Source organism: Eucyclogobius newberryi, unplaced genomic scaffold, assembly GCF_026437365.1.
Source record: "Eucyclogobius newberryi isolate DKJ021-1_F unplaced genomic scaffold, fEucNew1.0.hap1 SCAF_7, whole genome shotgun sequence".
Taxonomy (NCBI): Eukaryota; Metazoa; Chordata; class Actinopteri; order Gobiiformes; family Gobiidae; genus Eucyclogobius; species Eucyclogobius newberryi.
In genome coordinates this window covers 14,783,464-14,799,638 of record NW_027316389.1, presented here as the reverse complement: position 1 = coordinate 14,799,638, position 16,175 = coordinate 14,783,464, and the positions used below count along the sequence as shown (strand labels likewise).

General features: G+C 41.3%; 2 protein-coding genes across 4 annotated transcripts; one reads left to right on the top strand and one right to left on the bottom strand.

Moving 5' to 3' along the window:
• Positions 1 to 38: 38 nt before the first annotated feature.
• Positions 39 to 1,134, bottom strand: LOC140348852 (protein C19orf12 homolog). Its single transcript, XM_072434966.1, has 2 exons — positions 727 to 1,134; positions 39 to 632 (listed from the first exon to the last, which is right to left on the bottom strand). Exons 1-2 carry the CDS (start codon positions 884 to 886, stop codon positions 367 to 369), a joined length of 426 nt encoding a protein of 141 aa, XP_072291067.1. The 5' UTR covers positions 887 to 1,134; the 3' UTR covers positions 39 to 366.
• Positions 1,135 to 8,097: 6,963 nt separating this feature from the next.
• On the top strand, positions 8,098 to 15,934 carry uri1 (URI1 prefoldin like chaperone). Of its 3 annotated transcripts, none has more exons than XM_072434817.1 (11): positions 8,098 to 8,486; positions 10,145 to 10,179; positions 10,536 to 10,614; positions 11,517 to 11,652; positions 12,607 to 12,698; positions 12,796 to 12,859; positions 12,948 to 13,128; positions 13,209 to 13,440; positions 13,528 to 13,673; positions 13,756 to 13,999; positions 15,273 to 15,934. In XM_072434817.1, the coding sequence occupies exons 1-11, from the start codon at positions 8,415 to 8,417 to the stop codon at positions 15,486 to 15,488; spliced, it is 1,497 nt and encodes a 498-aa protein (XP_072290918.1). In that variant the 5' UTR covers positions 8,098 to 8,414; the 3' UTR covers positions 15,489 to 15,934. The 3 variants fall into 3 exon arrangements, with proteins under 3 accessions (XP_072290918.1, XP_072290919.1, XP_072290920.1); XM_072434818.1 differs by having other exon boundaries at positions 12,607 to 12,702; positions 12,803 to 12,859; XM_072434819.1 differs by lacking the exons at positions 8,098 to 8,486; positions 10,145 to 10,179 and adding an exon at positions 10,258 to 10,458.
• Positions 15,935 to 16,175: the final 241 nt, after the last annotated feature.

The window sequence follows — 16,175 nt, the reverse complement described above, 5'->3', positions numbered from 1 at the left end:
GAAAGGAGAATAATAACTATCATAAAACACAAGGCAGAGTTCCAGTTTTGTTTTTGTTCAAATCAATGCATACATTTGGTCTTAACCTGTAATTGTCACATTTACAGTGAGCTTAAAAGGATAGCATTCTATACAGTTGAGTAAACTTACAACCAGACACTTGAGAAAACAAAAATGTATGTATCTGCAACAGATTACATTTTATACTCTTGATTGTTATGTTTTGTGAGTGTAAATAGAATGTGTAACATTATAAATATTTCCAACCAAATCCATAATAAGACCACATTTGTCATAATGGTTCTCAAAGTTTTAACATGGACTCATGTTTGTGATGTGAACAATCTCTGGGTTGTTCCATTTAGTTTAGTCCACATAGTGCACCTCTGCTTGGAGCTCCTTGTTGACATATCCAAGAAGAGCAGCAGTAAGTTGATGCTTTAGAGATGTATTCCCCATCACCAAAGCAGTTAACTGCACCAAGTCTATCCACTGAATATCTCCAAGAATAGCCATGAGATCATCATATAACTTCTGCTGTTGCAGAGGGCTCAGCTCCATGATGATTTGAGGCAAAGGCTTGAACTGCCCACTGGTCAGCCAACATCCCAGAAGACCCCCCACAGCACCACCTATCAAAAATACACTGTTTTTAGAAACACAACAGAGAAAAACAAGAAATGAGCAGTAAAACCAAAAGTGTAGTATATTTAGTATATTACTTACCGACCGCAATGCCAAGAGGACCCCCAACCACTCCTCCGGCAAAGGCCAGGCCGCCTGCGGCTGCAGCCCCCTTTCCAGAGCCTTTCACAGTAGATTTGACTTGCTGATTGGCTGACAACTCACAGCACAGCTTCATAACATCATCGACGCGATGAGCCATTATTTAAAACTTCTTGAACACTTATTTTTAAAAATGTGTTTTCAACACGTTAAACAAATGTTTACAATGCACTTCTTGCGATTGCATCATGAAACATAACCATCTTTAGGCAGAAAAGTGAGCCGCCTACCTTCCTGTGTCAGCGATGACTGTGGCAATTGTGACACAATAAATAAAAACGAAATACATACTCTTGGGCACAGCCAAAAATACATTTATACCCAGCATCTCCCTTGCATACGGGGCCACTTGCACCATCACTTCACCTGATCATATGAGCGTGAAGCGCAGTGCTTGATGGGACTCATGACGTGTTCACGTTTAGTAGATCAAAGTACAATGTCTGAATTTCAATCCTTGCTTAGATAAGACGAATGTTAACGTACACAGACACATAGCCTGCATACAGTAACGTCAAATATGTTGTGTAGTAGATGGGGAAAGCCATAAGTACAGGTGGTTATTTTAATAAATCCATGCAGGTACCATGTACCAGATACTAGCTCTCTCAATTCCTATGACACTTAAATGCAGCATCACTATCCAATGAGAGTCAGAATGAGGAGGGGCAGGGGGCCAGGGTTGTTGAGGCAAAGCAATTTTTCCTGAAAAAAACATGTTTGCACTCAGGATCAGAGTGAAACGTTATTTGATTTTCAATTGTTTTCATACAGTTTGTACATAGATCCATGAGTTTGTACGGCATAGATTAAAAACGGATGTACATTTTTACTTTCAAAATAAAAAAATGGAGCTCTAATTTGTAGTTAAAATGACGCATTTGAATACAGTCTAAAATCGAACATACATGATGTAAAATACTTCTATGTTTATAAATAAATAACATTAAACAACACATTTGTAAACAGAAGGCAGGTTACAGAGCTCAAAGACAAGGACTGTGGCAGTTGTGGCCGCCATCTTGGTATTGTAATAGCAGCACATTTCTAATAAGAAATAATGTCAAACCAGGGCCAAAAAGGAATTGAAAAAAGGGTTTTAATTAACTACTACTACTACTACTACTAATACTAATACTAATACAAATAATAACAGTGTTAATCATACCACTGAATTATGAAAAGTAATATTGTATTATTAAATACACAATGGACACAACCAGTGATAATTATGTTTTGTTTATGTTTTGTTTTTCCCATTTTATCAAATTTCCAATTATCAATCTAAAAATGTGTTTTAATCTATTTGTGAGTTTCAGGCCTTAAACTAACCTATTTAACAATTTGCTGTGCATTAACACTTTACAAAACTGTGCAAACAAAAACGCTGAGAAACAAATAAAACCTAGCAAACACATAGTAGTCGTGTCATCCAAACTTGCGGCATCAACATGGCACTCCCAGTGACGTGTGGTGAGGTTCAGGGCGAGAGAGGCACAAAAACAAAATTGCAGAACTAGCGGGAGTCGAACTCACTTTTTTTTGTTTACATGGCCGTGTCGCTCACCATAGGCTGTATTCAATCAGTGGTGTCAGTGTTTTTAGATATATACGCGTGTCTAAAACAACCCGTTCAACTCCGGTGTAGGTCTTTCTTTAGTTATAACCTCTTGCTTTGATTGAAAATCTAGATTTGCGAAGCGTTTTAACTTGGAAATGTAATCGTCCAGATTCTACAAACACAATAATAAGGAAGAAGATAGTGAAACCTGTCCACACACGGCCGGGCTCAGGAGCATGCGCATGTAATGAAGCCTCTCTGAGTGAACTTTTACTGCGGTTTCATAATGAATCTGTGAGCCTAAAACACGCTTCAGAAATACATTTCATACATTATCTAGAATATGGAAGCACTGAGCACATCGTCAGGGTGTTTTATTTGTTATAAACAGAGGGAGAGAGAGTGACACATCATTTGCATTGCACCAGCTCAGTTTGTAAGGAGTGTGTGTGTGTGTGTGTGTGTGTGTGTTCCAGAGGCTGAGCAGCTGCAGCCTCCTCCCTGTATCTGAATGGCAAACATCTGAACATTTTGACATTCTTATTTGACAAAATATTGTTCAATATTGGATTCAATTCATTCAATAGATGACAAAATATAAATATTTTTTATATAAAAAAAAAAAAAAAATCCCCCCCAAGATTGACAGGTGAGGCCCTGCCTCCCCTGAATGCACGTCCCTGGCTTCATAACATCACCTGCATTCCTCTCCTTTCCTTTGTTCAAGGGCGCTTCCACCTTCCACGATAGTGTGCTTTGTGACATCACGTGTGCTTTGTGACATCACGTGTGCTTTGTGACATCACATGTGCTTTGTGACATCACATGTGCTTTGTGACATCACGTGTGCATCAGGTATATACGAGGCTGTACGAGTGCGCCAGGTTTACTTCTTCTTTGCCAGGTTTCCGAATCAGAAAGCAGTCAGCGTGTACCTGTGAGGTTCAATAAAGATGGATGATATCCGGAACTCACGCCCTCAGAGTCATGGACTTCGACCCCGCGATGAGGATTACACTGCAACGTTGAGAGCGGAGCAAGAACTACAGCAGGAAATGTGCCGGTCGCAGCAGTCCCAGGAACGCGTGACAGCAAGATTGGCTGAAAGGGAATTCCGAATGCTGCAACTTCTCCACCTCCAGGAGAGCCTGCAGCTCATCTCCCCCCACCCAGATCCTACGGCAGAGGAAGAGAACCGGTCACCACCCCCTCCAGGGCTCGTTGAGATCAAGGCGGAACCGGACTCCAGCCCAGTTTTTGTGTATCAGGATGAACCGCATCAGGAGGGACCAGGCCCCTGCCCAAGCCCAGGTTTAGGCGCCGATGCAATCATCAATCAGCTGCAGAACCTGCGGAGGGCGTCCGAGATTGAAGAGAGTCGGATATATTCCCCGCATGGATCCAGGCCTTACTCTGGTTATTGTTACTACAAAAAGAAATGTTGAAATAGGAAATGTAAACTATTTCTGCGCTTTTGAGATGCATTTTACAGACATTTCCCATTGGTCTGAAAATTAAACGTCAACTAATACGTTTGAAGACAAGTTTTAACACATGGACTGACCTAACATGTTACTGTCAAGAATATTGTGATCTATAATATCTGTCAACCGCCCAGCCCTACATGGAACTTGTTACTGTTCAGTTTTTCTGTCTGATTGATTCAATATATGCTTTACAAATGTTATGCTTTATATAAATGAATAAAGAAAAGAAGATAAGATAAGATAATCCTTTATTGTCCACACATGGGGAAATTTCATTGATACAACGCAGTAGATACAGAGGAAAAGGACAGATCACAGAATACAGGAAGTTTAAAAAACACTCTCAATATAAGAACTCTTATAAACAAAAACTCCTATAGACAAAACCTCCCATTTCCCAACAAGGGATGGAGGGGAAAAATTAGGATGTCCGCCGGGATAACGTGACGATCTCCGGGTAAGACGATGGTTTTCCGCAGTTTCATGAGTTCCTCCTTTGTATACACGCACCGGCGCCGATCCATACGGCGGCTGTGGCCGAGGAGCGCGGTGGGGCCGGGGGGGCTAGCTCAGAGCTAGCGCACATCACGACGACACAACGAAAAACACTCAATAATCCAGCCGAACAAAGTCAAAACAAGTTGAATTAAGCGATTCCAGCGCGTGTCCCGATCGTACAACTAAAGTAGAAAAAATATTTACAAAATACAAAAGATAAAGCACATAAGTGTGAAAAAAGAGCGGAGCGTTGCACCGGGCTGCCAGCTGGACCGGCGCCTTTGTGACGTCCAATTTGGAAGAAAACCAAATTGACAATTGTAAATCATTTCAAATTTGATCTTTGTCCTCTTCCAAGTCACAATAGGCCTGTTTTTTTATTGGCAAAGTAGGAGCGAGTGTGCCAGCCCTGCCCCGTCGGCGGTCACACTGTCCATGGGTGGTCACTGCAGTGGACAAGGCTCAATACACCCAGCAGTATTAGTCACATTTTACAACCACCAATGCAATTTTTAGCACTAAGGCCACTGATCGGCGGGCGCTGAGAAGAAGCACAGACAATTTATTAGAAAAAGGAGTCGACTAAACTATAGTCACAGTACTTTTTGGTTGGCTGCGCTGATTTGCTTTCTTTGTCAGAGAATAGACGTTGGCATTAGAAATAGACGTGGGTAATGTATCTGTACAAAAGGCTCCGTAACTCCTGTTTCCATGCGCTTGTAGTTAGTGGGGTGTCCAGTAGGGGGCGCTCCAGCCTGTGCATGATAGTGAGCTTTATACAGTGACGTGCGGTGAGGTTCAGGGCGAGAGAGGCACAAAAAAAAAAATGCGGGACAAGATGGTGTTGAACTCACCTTTTCTTGTTTCCAAAGCTGTGTCGCTCACCATTAGGCTGTATTCAATAGGTGACATCGGTGTTTTTAGATATATAGCTCAATCTAAAACAACCCGTTCAACACCGGTGTAGGTCTTTCTTTAGTTATAACCTCTTGCTTTGATTGAAAATCAAGATTTGCAAAACGTTTTAACTTGGAAATGTAATCGTCCATATTCTACAAACACAATAATAAGGAAGAAGATAGTGAAACCTGTCCACACACGGCCGGGCTCAGGAGCATGCGCATGTAATGAAGCCTCTCTGAGTGAACTTTTACTGCGGTTTTATAATGAATCTGTGAGCCTAAAACAGCCTTCAGAAATACATTTCATACATTATTGAGAATATGGAAGCACTGAGCATATCGTCAGGGTGTTTTATTTGTTATAAACAGAGGGAGAGAGTGACACATCATTTTCATTGCACCAGCTCAGTTTGTGAGGAGTGTGTGTGTGTGTGTGTGTGTGAGGCTGAGCAGCTGCAGCCTCCTCCCTGTATCTGAATGGCAAACATCTGAACATTTTGACATTAAGATAAGATAAGATATTCGGAAATTTCATTGGTGCAACGCAGGTAGATACAGAGGTAGATACAGAAGAACAGAACAGATCACTTATAGGAAATCTGAAAAACACTTTCAGTAGAAGATCTCCTATAAATAAATAAAAACTCCCATAGACAAATAAATAAATACATAAATACCATTGCATGTGATCACAACAGTAATTGCACATGAATATGTGTCACGACAGCACATAGATTGCACATGAATTTCACAGTAATTGCACATGAATTGCACATGAATCCCAACAGCAATTGCACATATGACAGAATTGCACATCAGTATTAGGTTAGGTCAGTATTGCGAGTGTTCAGGACTAACAGTTTTTGTTATAAAGTCTGACAGCAGCAGGAAGGAAAGACCTACGGAACCTTTCCTTCACACAGCGAGGGTGGATCAGTCTCTCACTGAAGCTGCTCTCCAGAGCGGAGAGAGTGTCCTGCAGGGGGCGACACTCATGGTCCAGCATAGATGTGAATCTAGCCAGGACCCTCCTGTCCCCCACCTCCTGCACCGAGTCCAGAGCACAGCCCAGGACGGAGCTGGACTTCTTGATGACTCTGTCCAGCTTCCTCCTCTCCCTCTCTGTGATGCTGCTGCTCCAGCAGGCCACACAGGAGGGCTGATGCCACCACAGAGTCGTAGAAGGTCTTCAGGAGTGGCCCTGTCACTCCAAAAAGACCTGAGTCTCCTCAGGAGGTAGAGCCGACTCTGGCTCTTCCTGTACAGTGCGTCTGTGTTATGAGTCCAGTCCAGTTTGTGGTTCAGATGAACACCCAGGTACTTGTATGAGTCCACTCTCTCAATGTCCCTTCCTTGGATGTTCACTGGTGAGGGGGCAGTGGGGTGGCGTCTGCGGAAATCCACCACCATCTCCTTGGTCTTCCCCGCGTGATGAGGAGGTGGTTCCGCTGACACCAGTCCACAAAGTCCTGCGCCAGTCCTCTGTACTCCGCGTCATCGTCGTCCGTGATGAGTCCGATGATGGCAGAGTCGTCAGAGAACTTCTGCAGGACACAGCTGTCCGTGTCATGTCTGCAGTGTAAAGGGTGAAGAGAAAGGGCGCGAGGACAGTGCCCTGGGGCGCCCCCACACTGCAAGTCCGAGTGTCAGACACACAGTTCCGGGCTCTCACAAACTGGGGTCGGTCTGTGAGGTAGTCCAGGATCCACTCTGCCAGGTCATGCTCCACACCAGCCGTCTCCAGCTTGTCCCTCAGGAGCAGCGGCTGGATGGTGTTGATTCTTATTTGACAAAATATTGTTCAATATTGGATTCAAACGGAAAGGGGGTTTATAATACATACCAGATGACAAAATAGAAATATTTTATATATTTAATTTAAAAAAAATAAATAACCCCCCCCCAAGATTGACAGGTGAGGACCTGCTTCCCCTGCCTCCCCTGAATGCACGTCTCTGGGCACTCCTATCCATATGCTGCAGGATGGACTCCCCGTGAACCTACGCCAGTATTCAGTTTGTGGACTTCAGCTCTGCATTCAACACCATCCTCCCTGCTCTGCTCCAGGAGAAGCTATCCCAGCTCAGCGTGCCTGACTCCACCTGCAGGTTGATCACTGATTTCCTGTCAGATTGGAGGCAGTGTGTGCGGTTGGGGAAGAATATCTCTGGCACTCAGACTATCAGCACAGGAGCTCCACAGGGCTGCATACTTTCTCTTCTGCTCTTCTCCCTGTACACAAACTGCTGCACCTCCAGCCATGACTCCATAAAACTGATCAAGTTTGCACCACCATCATCAAGCTCATCTTGGACAGGGATGAGTCTGTCTACAGGAGGGAGTGGACCGCCTAGTGTCATGGTGCAATGGTAACAACCTGGAGCTCAATGTCCAGATGACAGTGAATATGATCGTGGACATTCCGGAAAGTCACAGCCCGTTAGTCTCATGAACACTTAACATTTGAACTATTATTCAAACTAATGACCACTCATTGTGCTTCTAATTGTCTGCACTATTGATAACTGTATATTGTGTATATATTCAGTATATTTTATTTCATTTATACATTTGAAATGTTATGAATGCCCTTTATGATATATTTTGCAACTATTATTATTTATTGTTGTATGTTGCACCAAACCCAGTTCCTAGTTTATGAATTTTGTTCACCGACAATAGAAATAAGCCCCTTTCTGTTTCTGATCTGAACAGTCCATCTGAATCCCATGCATAGATATGGATACAATTACAATATGGATGCTGGCATCAGGGCATCTCGCAAACATCTGGTGTTCTATATACCAGATCTGCAATGTAAACTCTTATTTTGACAGGTAAACCGGAACCAGATTTCTGTGGTCCTCACTTTACGGATGTTTGTCTTGGGGGTGCATGGCGTACCAGCGACAGTGGCGAGGAGGATTACTGATAATCTGAATTCATACAAACGTGGATTTATATTTTGGTAGTGAGACAGAGGTCGTGAAATGAGCGTGTGAAATGCGATCACTTCCGGAACTGTGGATCTCACTTTCTGGTCCATTGATGAAAACGAGCAGGACGGCGCTCAGGAATAACTGCTTCTGCATTCATAAACACTTCTTTAGGACTCACAACAACCCCTGAGGTTTTGCGTCTCAAAACACACCGCCTGTCGTTTTGTAAGTGGTTTTGGCAATGGCCGAAAAGTGCAAAATGAGCGGGGAACATTATGGTGGAGTTGTCAGACTCCGAGAAGAACACGAAAAGGTAATTTGACCAGATGACATTTTGGGGGAAGTGTCCATGCTGCGAGCTGCACAGACCACGCGGACGGACGGACTGCAGACGCAACAACACCCAAGTTCCCACCGAGAATTTTTACAACAAAGATACAACTATTATTGCATTCCCATCTACCCTTTTACCAAATGGTCTACAAAATGCCTAGAGCTTTCATCCGTTTGTTCCAGAAGCTTCCTCGTTTGCCATCACATGCTCACTACTTTCGATTCTGCTTGAACGCACTCGTGTATATTTCGTTTCGTGCACTTTTGACCCCCACGTACAGCATAAAATATTAGACAGATATAGGCTATATTTGTTTTAACCAAAAATATTAGCACACTTTATGCTAGCTTATGTGCTAAGAGAGAAACGCCCCCTGAAAATGGGGAAGTGGCTGAATAAACAAGGTCACGTGGGTCATTAAACGTGCACCAACAGTTTGAAATATTCTCTAGGTTGTTTTTTTTGTAGTATGATTATTTGTATTATTATTACCAGTAGTATGATTTGTGTTAGCCGTTTAAATGCAGTGGATACAGATCTGTATTGTGCCTACCGTTGGTGCACCTTATGTCAACAACAAAGCACAAAGGAGCTCCATTATTAGGCAATCGGATGGATATACTTATCATTTTTGATGCCATGTTGTGACCTACATTGGCCTGAGTTTCCTCCTCGCACAAAAAACAGTTGTCTCTCCTTGCCTGACCAGCCAGTCCTTTTTAAATGCTGTTCAAACACATGAGGCTCTGGAATCGGAGCGTAAGGGGGCGGTCCAATCACAGCTGTTCATTTGTAGCACGTGTCTTTCAAACGCAGAAGACTTCTCTCATATAGTCTCACAACATATATGACTTATTACCTCAGATTTACTGAGTTGATGCATTGCTTGTGGACCCTGTGGAAATCTGTGCCGTTTCTCAGTAGTTAGTGTTTTCTTTCCCTTTTTTCCCACGTTATTTGTAAAGTTTTGTCAAAGCAGGTGGTCTTGGCTGATCCGGCAATGTCACAACCAAAATATATTGTGGATCATGTGTTCGTGACCCACTGCTTTAGAGCTGAAACGGGTTAATCAATCAATTTGGACTAAATTAGTAGATGAATAAACAGACTCCAAAACATGCTACGTGCTGAGATGATGATGTTTTACAATAAAGCAGGAAATACCCCAAAGGACACAAGTACATTTTAGTTTTTATACGTTTTCTCTGCAAGTGTAGTCTATCTGGAGGCCTCAAATGGTTTAAATTGTGCTTTAGCAGGGTCAGATTTAGCAAAGAAATGTGGGCTTTTGCGAGCTAAACACTTAATCTGAGGAATAATCACTAATGAGCAAAGTAATTGTTAGCTGCAGCCCTGTACTGCATTGCAAACCTGCAGTACAGGTCAGTGTTCATTTCAGAATTACATGAAATTTGAACCTGGCAACACACAAAACAATCCTGACCTTGAGATATGATACTTTTATGCACTAGTTTTCCTACATGTGTCAATACAAGAGCGGTGTACAAACACGTTGGATTATAATTGTACTTTTAACTCAAAAGCAAAAATACTTCCATCATGTTTATTTATTTTATTTTGTTTCATAAAATGTGTAAATGCCAAAGTTACGTTCTAATTGCTGTGGTTTGTAACAGGTGGTGAAAGACTGTGAAAGTCGCGTCGACCACTGGTAAGTCATTTCAGAAGTTTAATGTTTTTAAATTGAGCATCGAGGTTAAGTTGGATGGACAAGTCAAGCTTTATGACAACATATGTTCTTCTATGTACAATTGTAAGAATAATAATAATGGAGCGTTTCCCATTTCACTTAGAAAAGTAAGAAGTGTTATGTGGCGCGTAACTGTTGCAGACATCTTTATTGTTGCCCGAGTTTTGATTCGGGGAAAAAATGGCACGGAGAACAATGGACTGAAAAAACACTGAAAATTTGAAGTAAAAACACACCGATGTACAAGTTTGCCTGTTTCTCTCTTCGGTTTCTTGTTTTACACAATCATTGCTGACTTCAAATGTATCATTCTACAGGAAAAAAGTATCTGGTGACTATGAGGCCCTGAATGACCGGCTTAAAACTCTCCCTGACCAACTGTCCTATGACATAATGGTGAGTGCTTTTACTGCACAAAATGTCAATAATAATCACAGAGGTGGGTAGTCGCTTTTTCAATTTTTTTGTTAACTTCTGAGTAATTTCACATCTACATGAGCACAATTTGAACTTAAAATGGTTCAAACAACAGAAAAAAATCATTAAAATCAGATAATTAATAATTTACATCAAAAAAATACTTTAAAAAAGAAGAGATAAATCCTTTCGGTCACATGCACAGATAAACAGAACTGCTTTTAGTCTAGATTTGACTTCGACACATCTTCCACTGTTCCACAAAGCCTTCTCCAGCTCATCCCAAACACTCTCGGTCAGCATCACTTTTATTTCCATTTCTCAGTGAGTATTTCACAAACAAGGAACTTGCTTCTCCTTGAAGGAATGAGGTTCAGATCTGTGGTACCGGTAAATTAGTTTCTGCTTCCCTTTAAATGTTTTCTTTCTCAAACACACCGACATCTTTTCCATGACCACAGGATTTGTCTCTCCACATGGTTGTTTCAGAAATGCGAAGCCACTCACTGCAGCAGTTGGGTTTAAATATTGTGCTTCAGCTGACACTCACTCATGCAGCAGCTGTCCAGTAGGAAGCATGTACATAATATTTGCTAAATGGTGACTTCTGTTTTCTTTTTTTGGCTAGGCAGTGTACAGTAAAAAAAAATCTATAAAAACATGCACCCTTGCTTTGACTTGGCTCATGGAGATGTTCTTTAACAGGCAGTAACTCAGACTTAACTTTCTGGACAACTTCTTTCTACCTCTACTCTTTGAATTAACTACTACTACACTTATTTTTGAAGTAACTTTTCTCTTTCTTATGTGCAATGTTTGGCTACTTTTACACACCGTTATTGGTTATTGCGATTGCTGTTAATTGTTCCTCTTTGTTGCAGGTGCCATTCGGGCCTTTAGCCTTCATGCCTGGGAAACTGGTGCACACTAACGAAGTCACAGTGCTGCTTGGTGACAACTGGTTTGCCAAATGCTCTGCAAAGCAAGCTCAGAAGATCGTCGACCACAGGATGAAACGTGAGTGTCTACAAAAGCAACGAGCTTCACAAAGCGTCTTCATTCATCCTTTTGGATGGAAACACCTATAGGCAATTTGTTTTCACTGGACATCTACATCCAGCAGAGGGCGTTGTAGCACGTACTTAGAAGTTCTGTTCATTTGGCACATTCCAGTAGTTTTGAGATTAGTGCTTCACTCTATTATAGTTATGATGTGATTGTTTGTCTGAATCTATATCACAATGTTCTATGTTCGTTCTGAGTAATGTGGTAAATACTTCACATTTCTGAGTTTGTGTATTCCACATCTGTCAGGGTGAACTCTATGATCAGTAATGTACAAATGTGCTTCCAGCTGCAGCTAATCTTTTTTTCTCATGTTCTTCATTTGGTTATTGTTAATTTCCACCTATTTTATGTTTTGCTCATTCCAAGTCTGAGAAAGTCGTACAGAGTCAAATGGGCCACCCTAACAATCTGATGTGAACATTATTAGAGTGTTTAGTGGAGCAGAAATGTGCTGCCACAGCCCGTGGCAGCCCCCCGCCCCCCGGCTCTTGTCCCTTGACCCGGCCCACCCGGCTATTACAGAGCTAAGTGCTGTAATACAAACAGAACTGGCTGAAATGTGTCAGACAGCAGCGGAGTTGTCAGGCCTTCTGTGTTTGACCTTTTCTCACTTCCGCTTGATGCGCTGACTGGAGGGGCTCCCAATCGCCATGGAAACACGGGCCCTCTGCTGCTATTAGTAAAAGGGCTTAATTGTTGTGAAGATTTAATGATCCGGAGTAGTATTCAGGGCAGAAGATATTATGAACTGTTTGTGTCATCATTTTTCATTTCTCCCCCTCCAACATCACAAAGATTTTAACACTCTAGGAGCAACTTGTCATTTGTACACAAACCAAAGGCCTCAATTATTTTTGTGTCACACAAAGTGACTGTCTCTAATAATGCAATTGTGTTCTACAGATGTGAAGCATGAACTTGATGACCTGACAAAGACAATGAAGAACTTTGAAGCCAGAGTCGGGTTTGCAAAAGATATTGAAACTATGTCAGTGGTAAGTTTTAAAAATGTAAAAATAAATATACCGTAAACATAAATAATTTCTCTCAAAGAACAAACTTAAGGTCAAAACTAATATATTTGTTTTGTAGAACAAAGGTGATTATGTTGACATCAGAGAAGATGTTAGGAATAATGCTGAAATTGTTAACAAAGGTAAAGTACAGGCCATTCTTAAAAAAATGCACACATACAAATTATACTTGAATGTAAAGTTAATAGATGTTTTGATTTTTCTTCAAAGGAAAACCCAGGGTTGCTCATAAGCCGAAATCAAAGCCCAAGTTGGGCCCTGTAATAGATCTGAAAGAGGAAGATGAGAAGGATGAAAGTGAAGTTTGTAAGAATGTCCTGTCTGAGGAGGAGCTCTGGACTCGACTGGATGAACTTGAGAAACTGGAGGAACTGCAGGATGAACAAGACATGTACTTAAAACATTTAAAAATACTTGTTTTTCCTTTGCAAAACTATCGCTCACTAAATAAATGCCTTCCATTATTTTAAGATTGTCAGACACTGCTGACATGAATGGTGAAGACACATCCTCGTCTTCCTCAGAGGAAGAGAAAGATGGAGATCCTCCAGCTTCTGTGAATGGACTTAGTCTGAAGCCCAGCTGGATCACAGGGCCTCCCAATAAAGCCCCATCATGCAACGACACAAAGGACGAGGATGAAGAGGAGGAAGTCCACAGTTTGCCAACTATCTCTTTCTGTCACACAGTCGAACCCAAGAAGGTCAGAACATTACATACTAAAATATGTTTTATATTTGATTGAATATAGTCTTAAGTTTATTACAATATTAATTTTCTTCAACATTAGGTTAGAATAAATACAGGAAAAAACACCACTTTGAAATACAGTGAAAGAAAAGAACAGAAGGACCATTCAAAAAAGAAGAAAAAGAATGGACACGGCAATGGTCATGCGGAGCATTATAAGATCACCACTCCAGCAGACATCTACAGGTGTCACTTTTACCACGTATAAAGCTGACACAAATCTGTCCCTTCTGCTTGCTCTTCACGCTCTATTCTGTCCTAAATCCAGGTTGTTTGTGGATGTGAAGAACGGCGAGCCAATACCCAGAAAGTCTATCCTGAAGTCGCGCAGCAGAGAAAACAGCGTGTGCAGCGACACCAGTGAAAGCAGCGCGGCGGACTTCGAGGAGCGGCGGATGATTGCGCGCAGCTTCAGTCATGACGACGCCACAAATCACAGTGACACCAGCGACGGCATCACAGAGGAGGACAGTCCCACTACGGCCCCCGCACACCCCACCAGCCGCTTTGAGGTGACGGGAACTATCCTTTTGTGTTGGAACCTCAGATTGTCTCATTTTGGTCCTCAAAGATTCTCAAGGAGTCTCCAAGTTCTTAGAAAGGGGTCCATACTACATTTTTATGAAGCGGTGGCAATTTATAGTTATTGCTGTTTCATAACATCTTTATTATAAAGAAAATAATTGTAATTTTCATAAAACGGCCTTCTTGAGTAAGAGAAAGATGTTAGGGTCACGCTATCCATGGGTAACCATTGGAAACCATTAAAGTAGATGTTCAATATAACACTTTTCATTTTGCATTTATTCATTTGTTGCTAAATGCTTGAACATACGTTCTTCCTTTGAGCAGAGAAAACCACTGCAAGTCTTTAGTTGATTAATCAGTTGATAGTTGACATCACATTTGTATTTGTTGATTATTATTATCGGGATCATAAAGAACCACAGAGAGGAGATGGCATGAAGAGAGTCAGCTGGAGATTTGTGAATTCACTCTTTTTACCAACAAATATGCAATTTAGTAATACTTTTCAGTGCACTTTGGGTCAAATGTATAGTTTGATTTAGAGCTTTTGCTAATTCCATGTGGCCTTTTGTTGACTAATGGATACACAGGGCAATAAGAATGGATGGCATCTCCTGGTTATCTCGAGCCCCTCCATCATAAAAGTCACACAGTGCACCTTCACATTTAGGAAAAGACTTCTGAGTTTGTTGTGTAGTTTGGCTGAGCCAATCAAACATCTACATTGATGCGTATGACAGGTTTTAAGATTTTTTAGTTTTGAGTTTATTTGGTGTATTTATACTTGTTGTAAATTTAAATCAACTAGCTAACTAGCTTAGTAACTAACTAAATAGCTTAGTGGAGGAAAGTCACACTAGGGACACTCCATCCAAACTTTATGCATCATTTACATAAATAAACAACTTTTTAACCCTCTAAACATTAATTCAACAAAAAAATAAAGGAGCTCTCATACATTTTTATTTTCTCATTGTTTGCTAGGTAATTTCTTAGTCATCAATTAAAAACAGGAATTAAAATAATAAACTTAAACTATGTATTCTGGGATAAAGTATAATTTTTTAGCAAATTTAAAATATATTAATCTTGACTGTATTTTAGTTCATAACTTCCAGGCTGAACCCTGTATATGGCCTTTTCAGACCTGTTGCAGTCCAGATTTAGTCCTGGTCTAGTTCTGGTGGTGTTAGTTCTTTGCAAATCAATGCATTCATTTTGAATCATTTTCCACCATCTGTTCATATCTTTTCCCAGGCATTTTCAGGCACGGTCATAGAAAAGGATCCGATGCCGACGACCGTTCCTCACTTGACCATCGCCCATCCCGCTTTGCCCACCATACTGGAGAGGAAACAGGAGGAGGTGGGTCTCGAAGTCTCCTCCTCCACAGACACTACTTTTGTACCGCCTCCTCAGCCCGCCATTAAGAAGCTCTCCAAGTTCAAAGCTGCCAGGCTGCAACAAATGTGACAGTTTAGTGACAACAACACATCTTTGTACCTGTTTTCTACTACTTTTAATGCTCTGACCAACCTTCCCCCCTGTCCCCCCCTCTTCGTCTACTGCGATTTACACTGCCTTTCTTACACTGAAATACAGTTGCAGTTTTGTCTTGCTTGCGTCGTGAACAATATAACAGTGCACAATGGTAAGATTTAGATTTGTCTTTACCTAAAATGACATTAAAGTGTAGGAATCGTGTGATATTATCTACACTATTTTGATTACTTTACATTGTATTACTCGTATCTTCTGTCGCATAGGACGAGATGCCTTTCTGTCCCTTTCCTGAAGCAAAACCGCTGCTTTACCCGTTTTGTTTTCTCCGACCTACCTAACGAATGTACGCACTCCTACGTGACCAGCTTTATGTAGAGGCTAAAATGAACATGGCAAATAAATGATTTTGACTACAAGTTGGGTTTCTTTTCTATCCGAATGCGATACTTCCCCCGGGCTTTTCTTTTTTTATGTAACGCAGACGATTCCATTGATCATTGTCTCTGAACTTAAGTTATTAATGTTGTACTCTTTAAAGAGCTCTTAAGGACCTAAATTAGTCACTTCTTCTCATGAGTTTTATGTTAATCGCTTTCTATGGTGCAAATCTGAATAATGCTTTTCAAACTGCAGATCACACAAATTAGCGACCATATT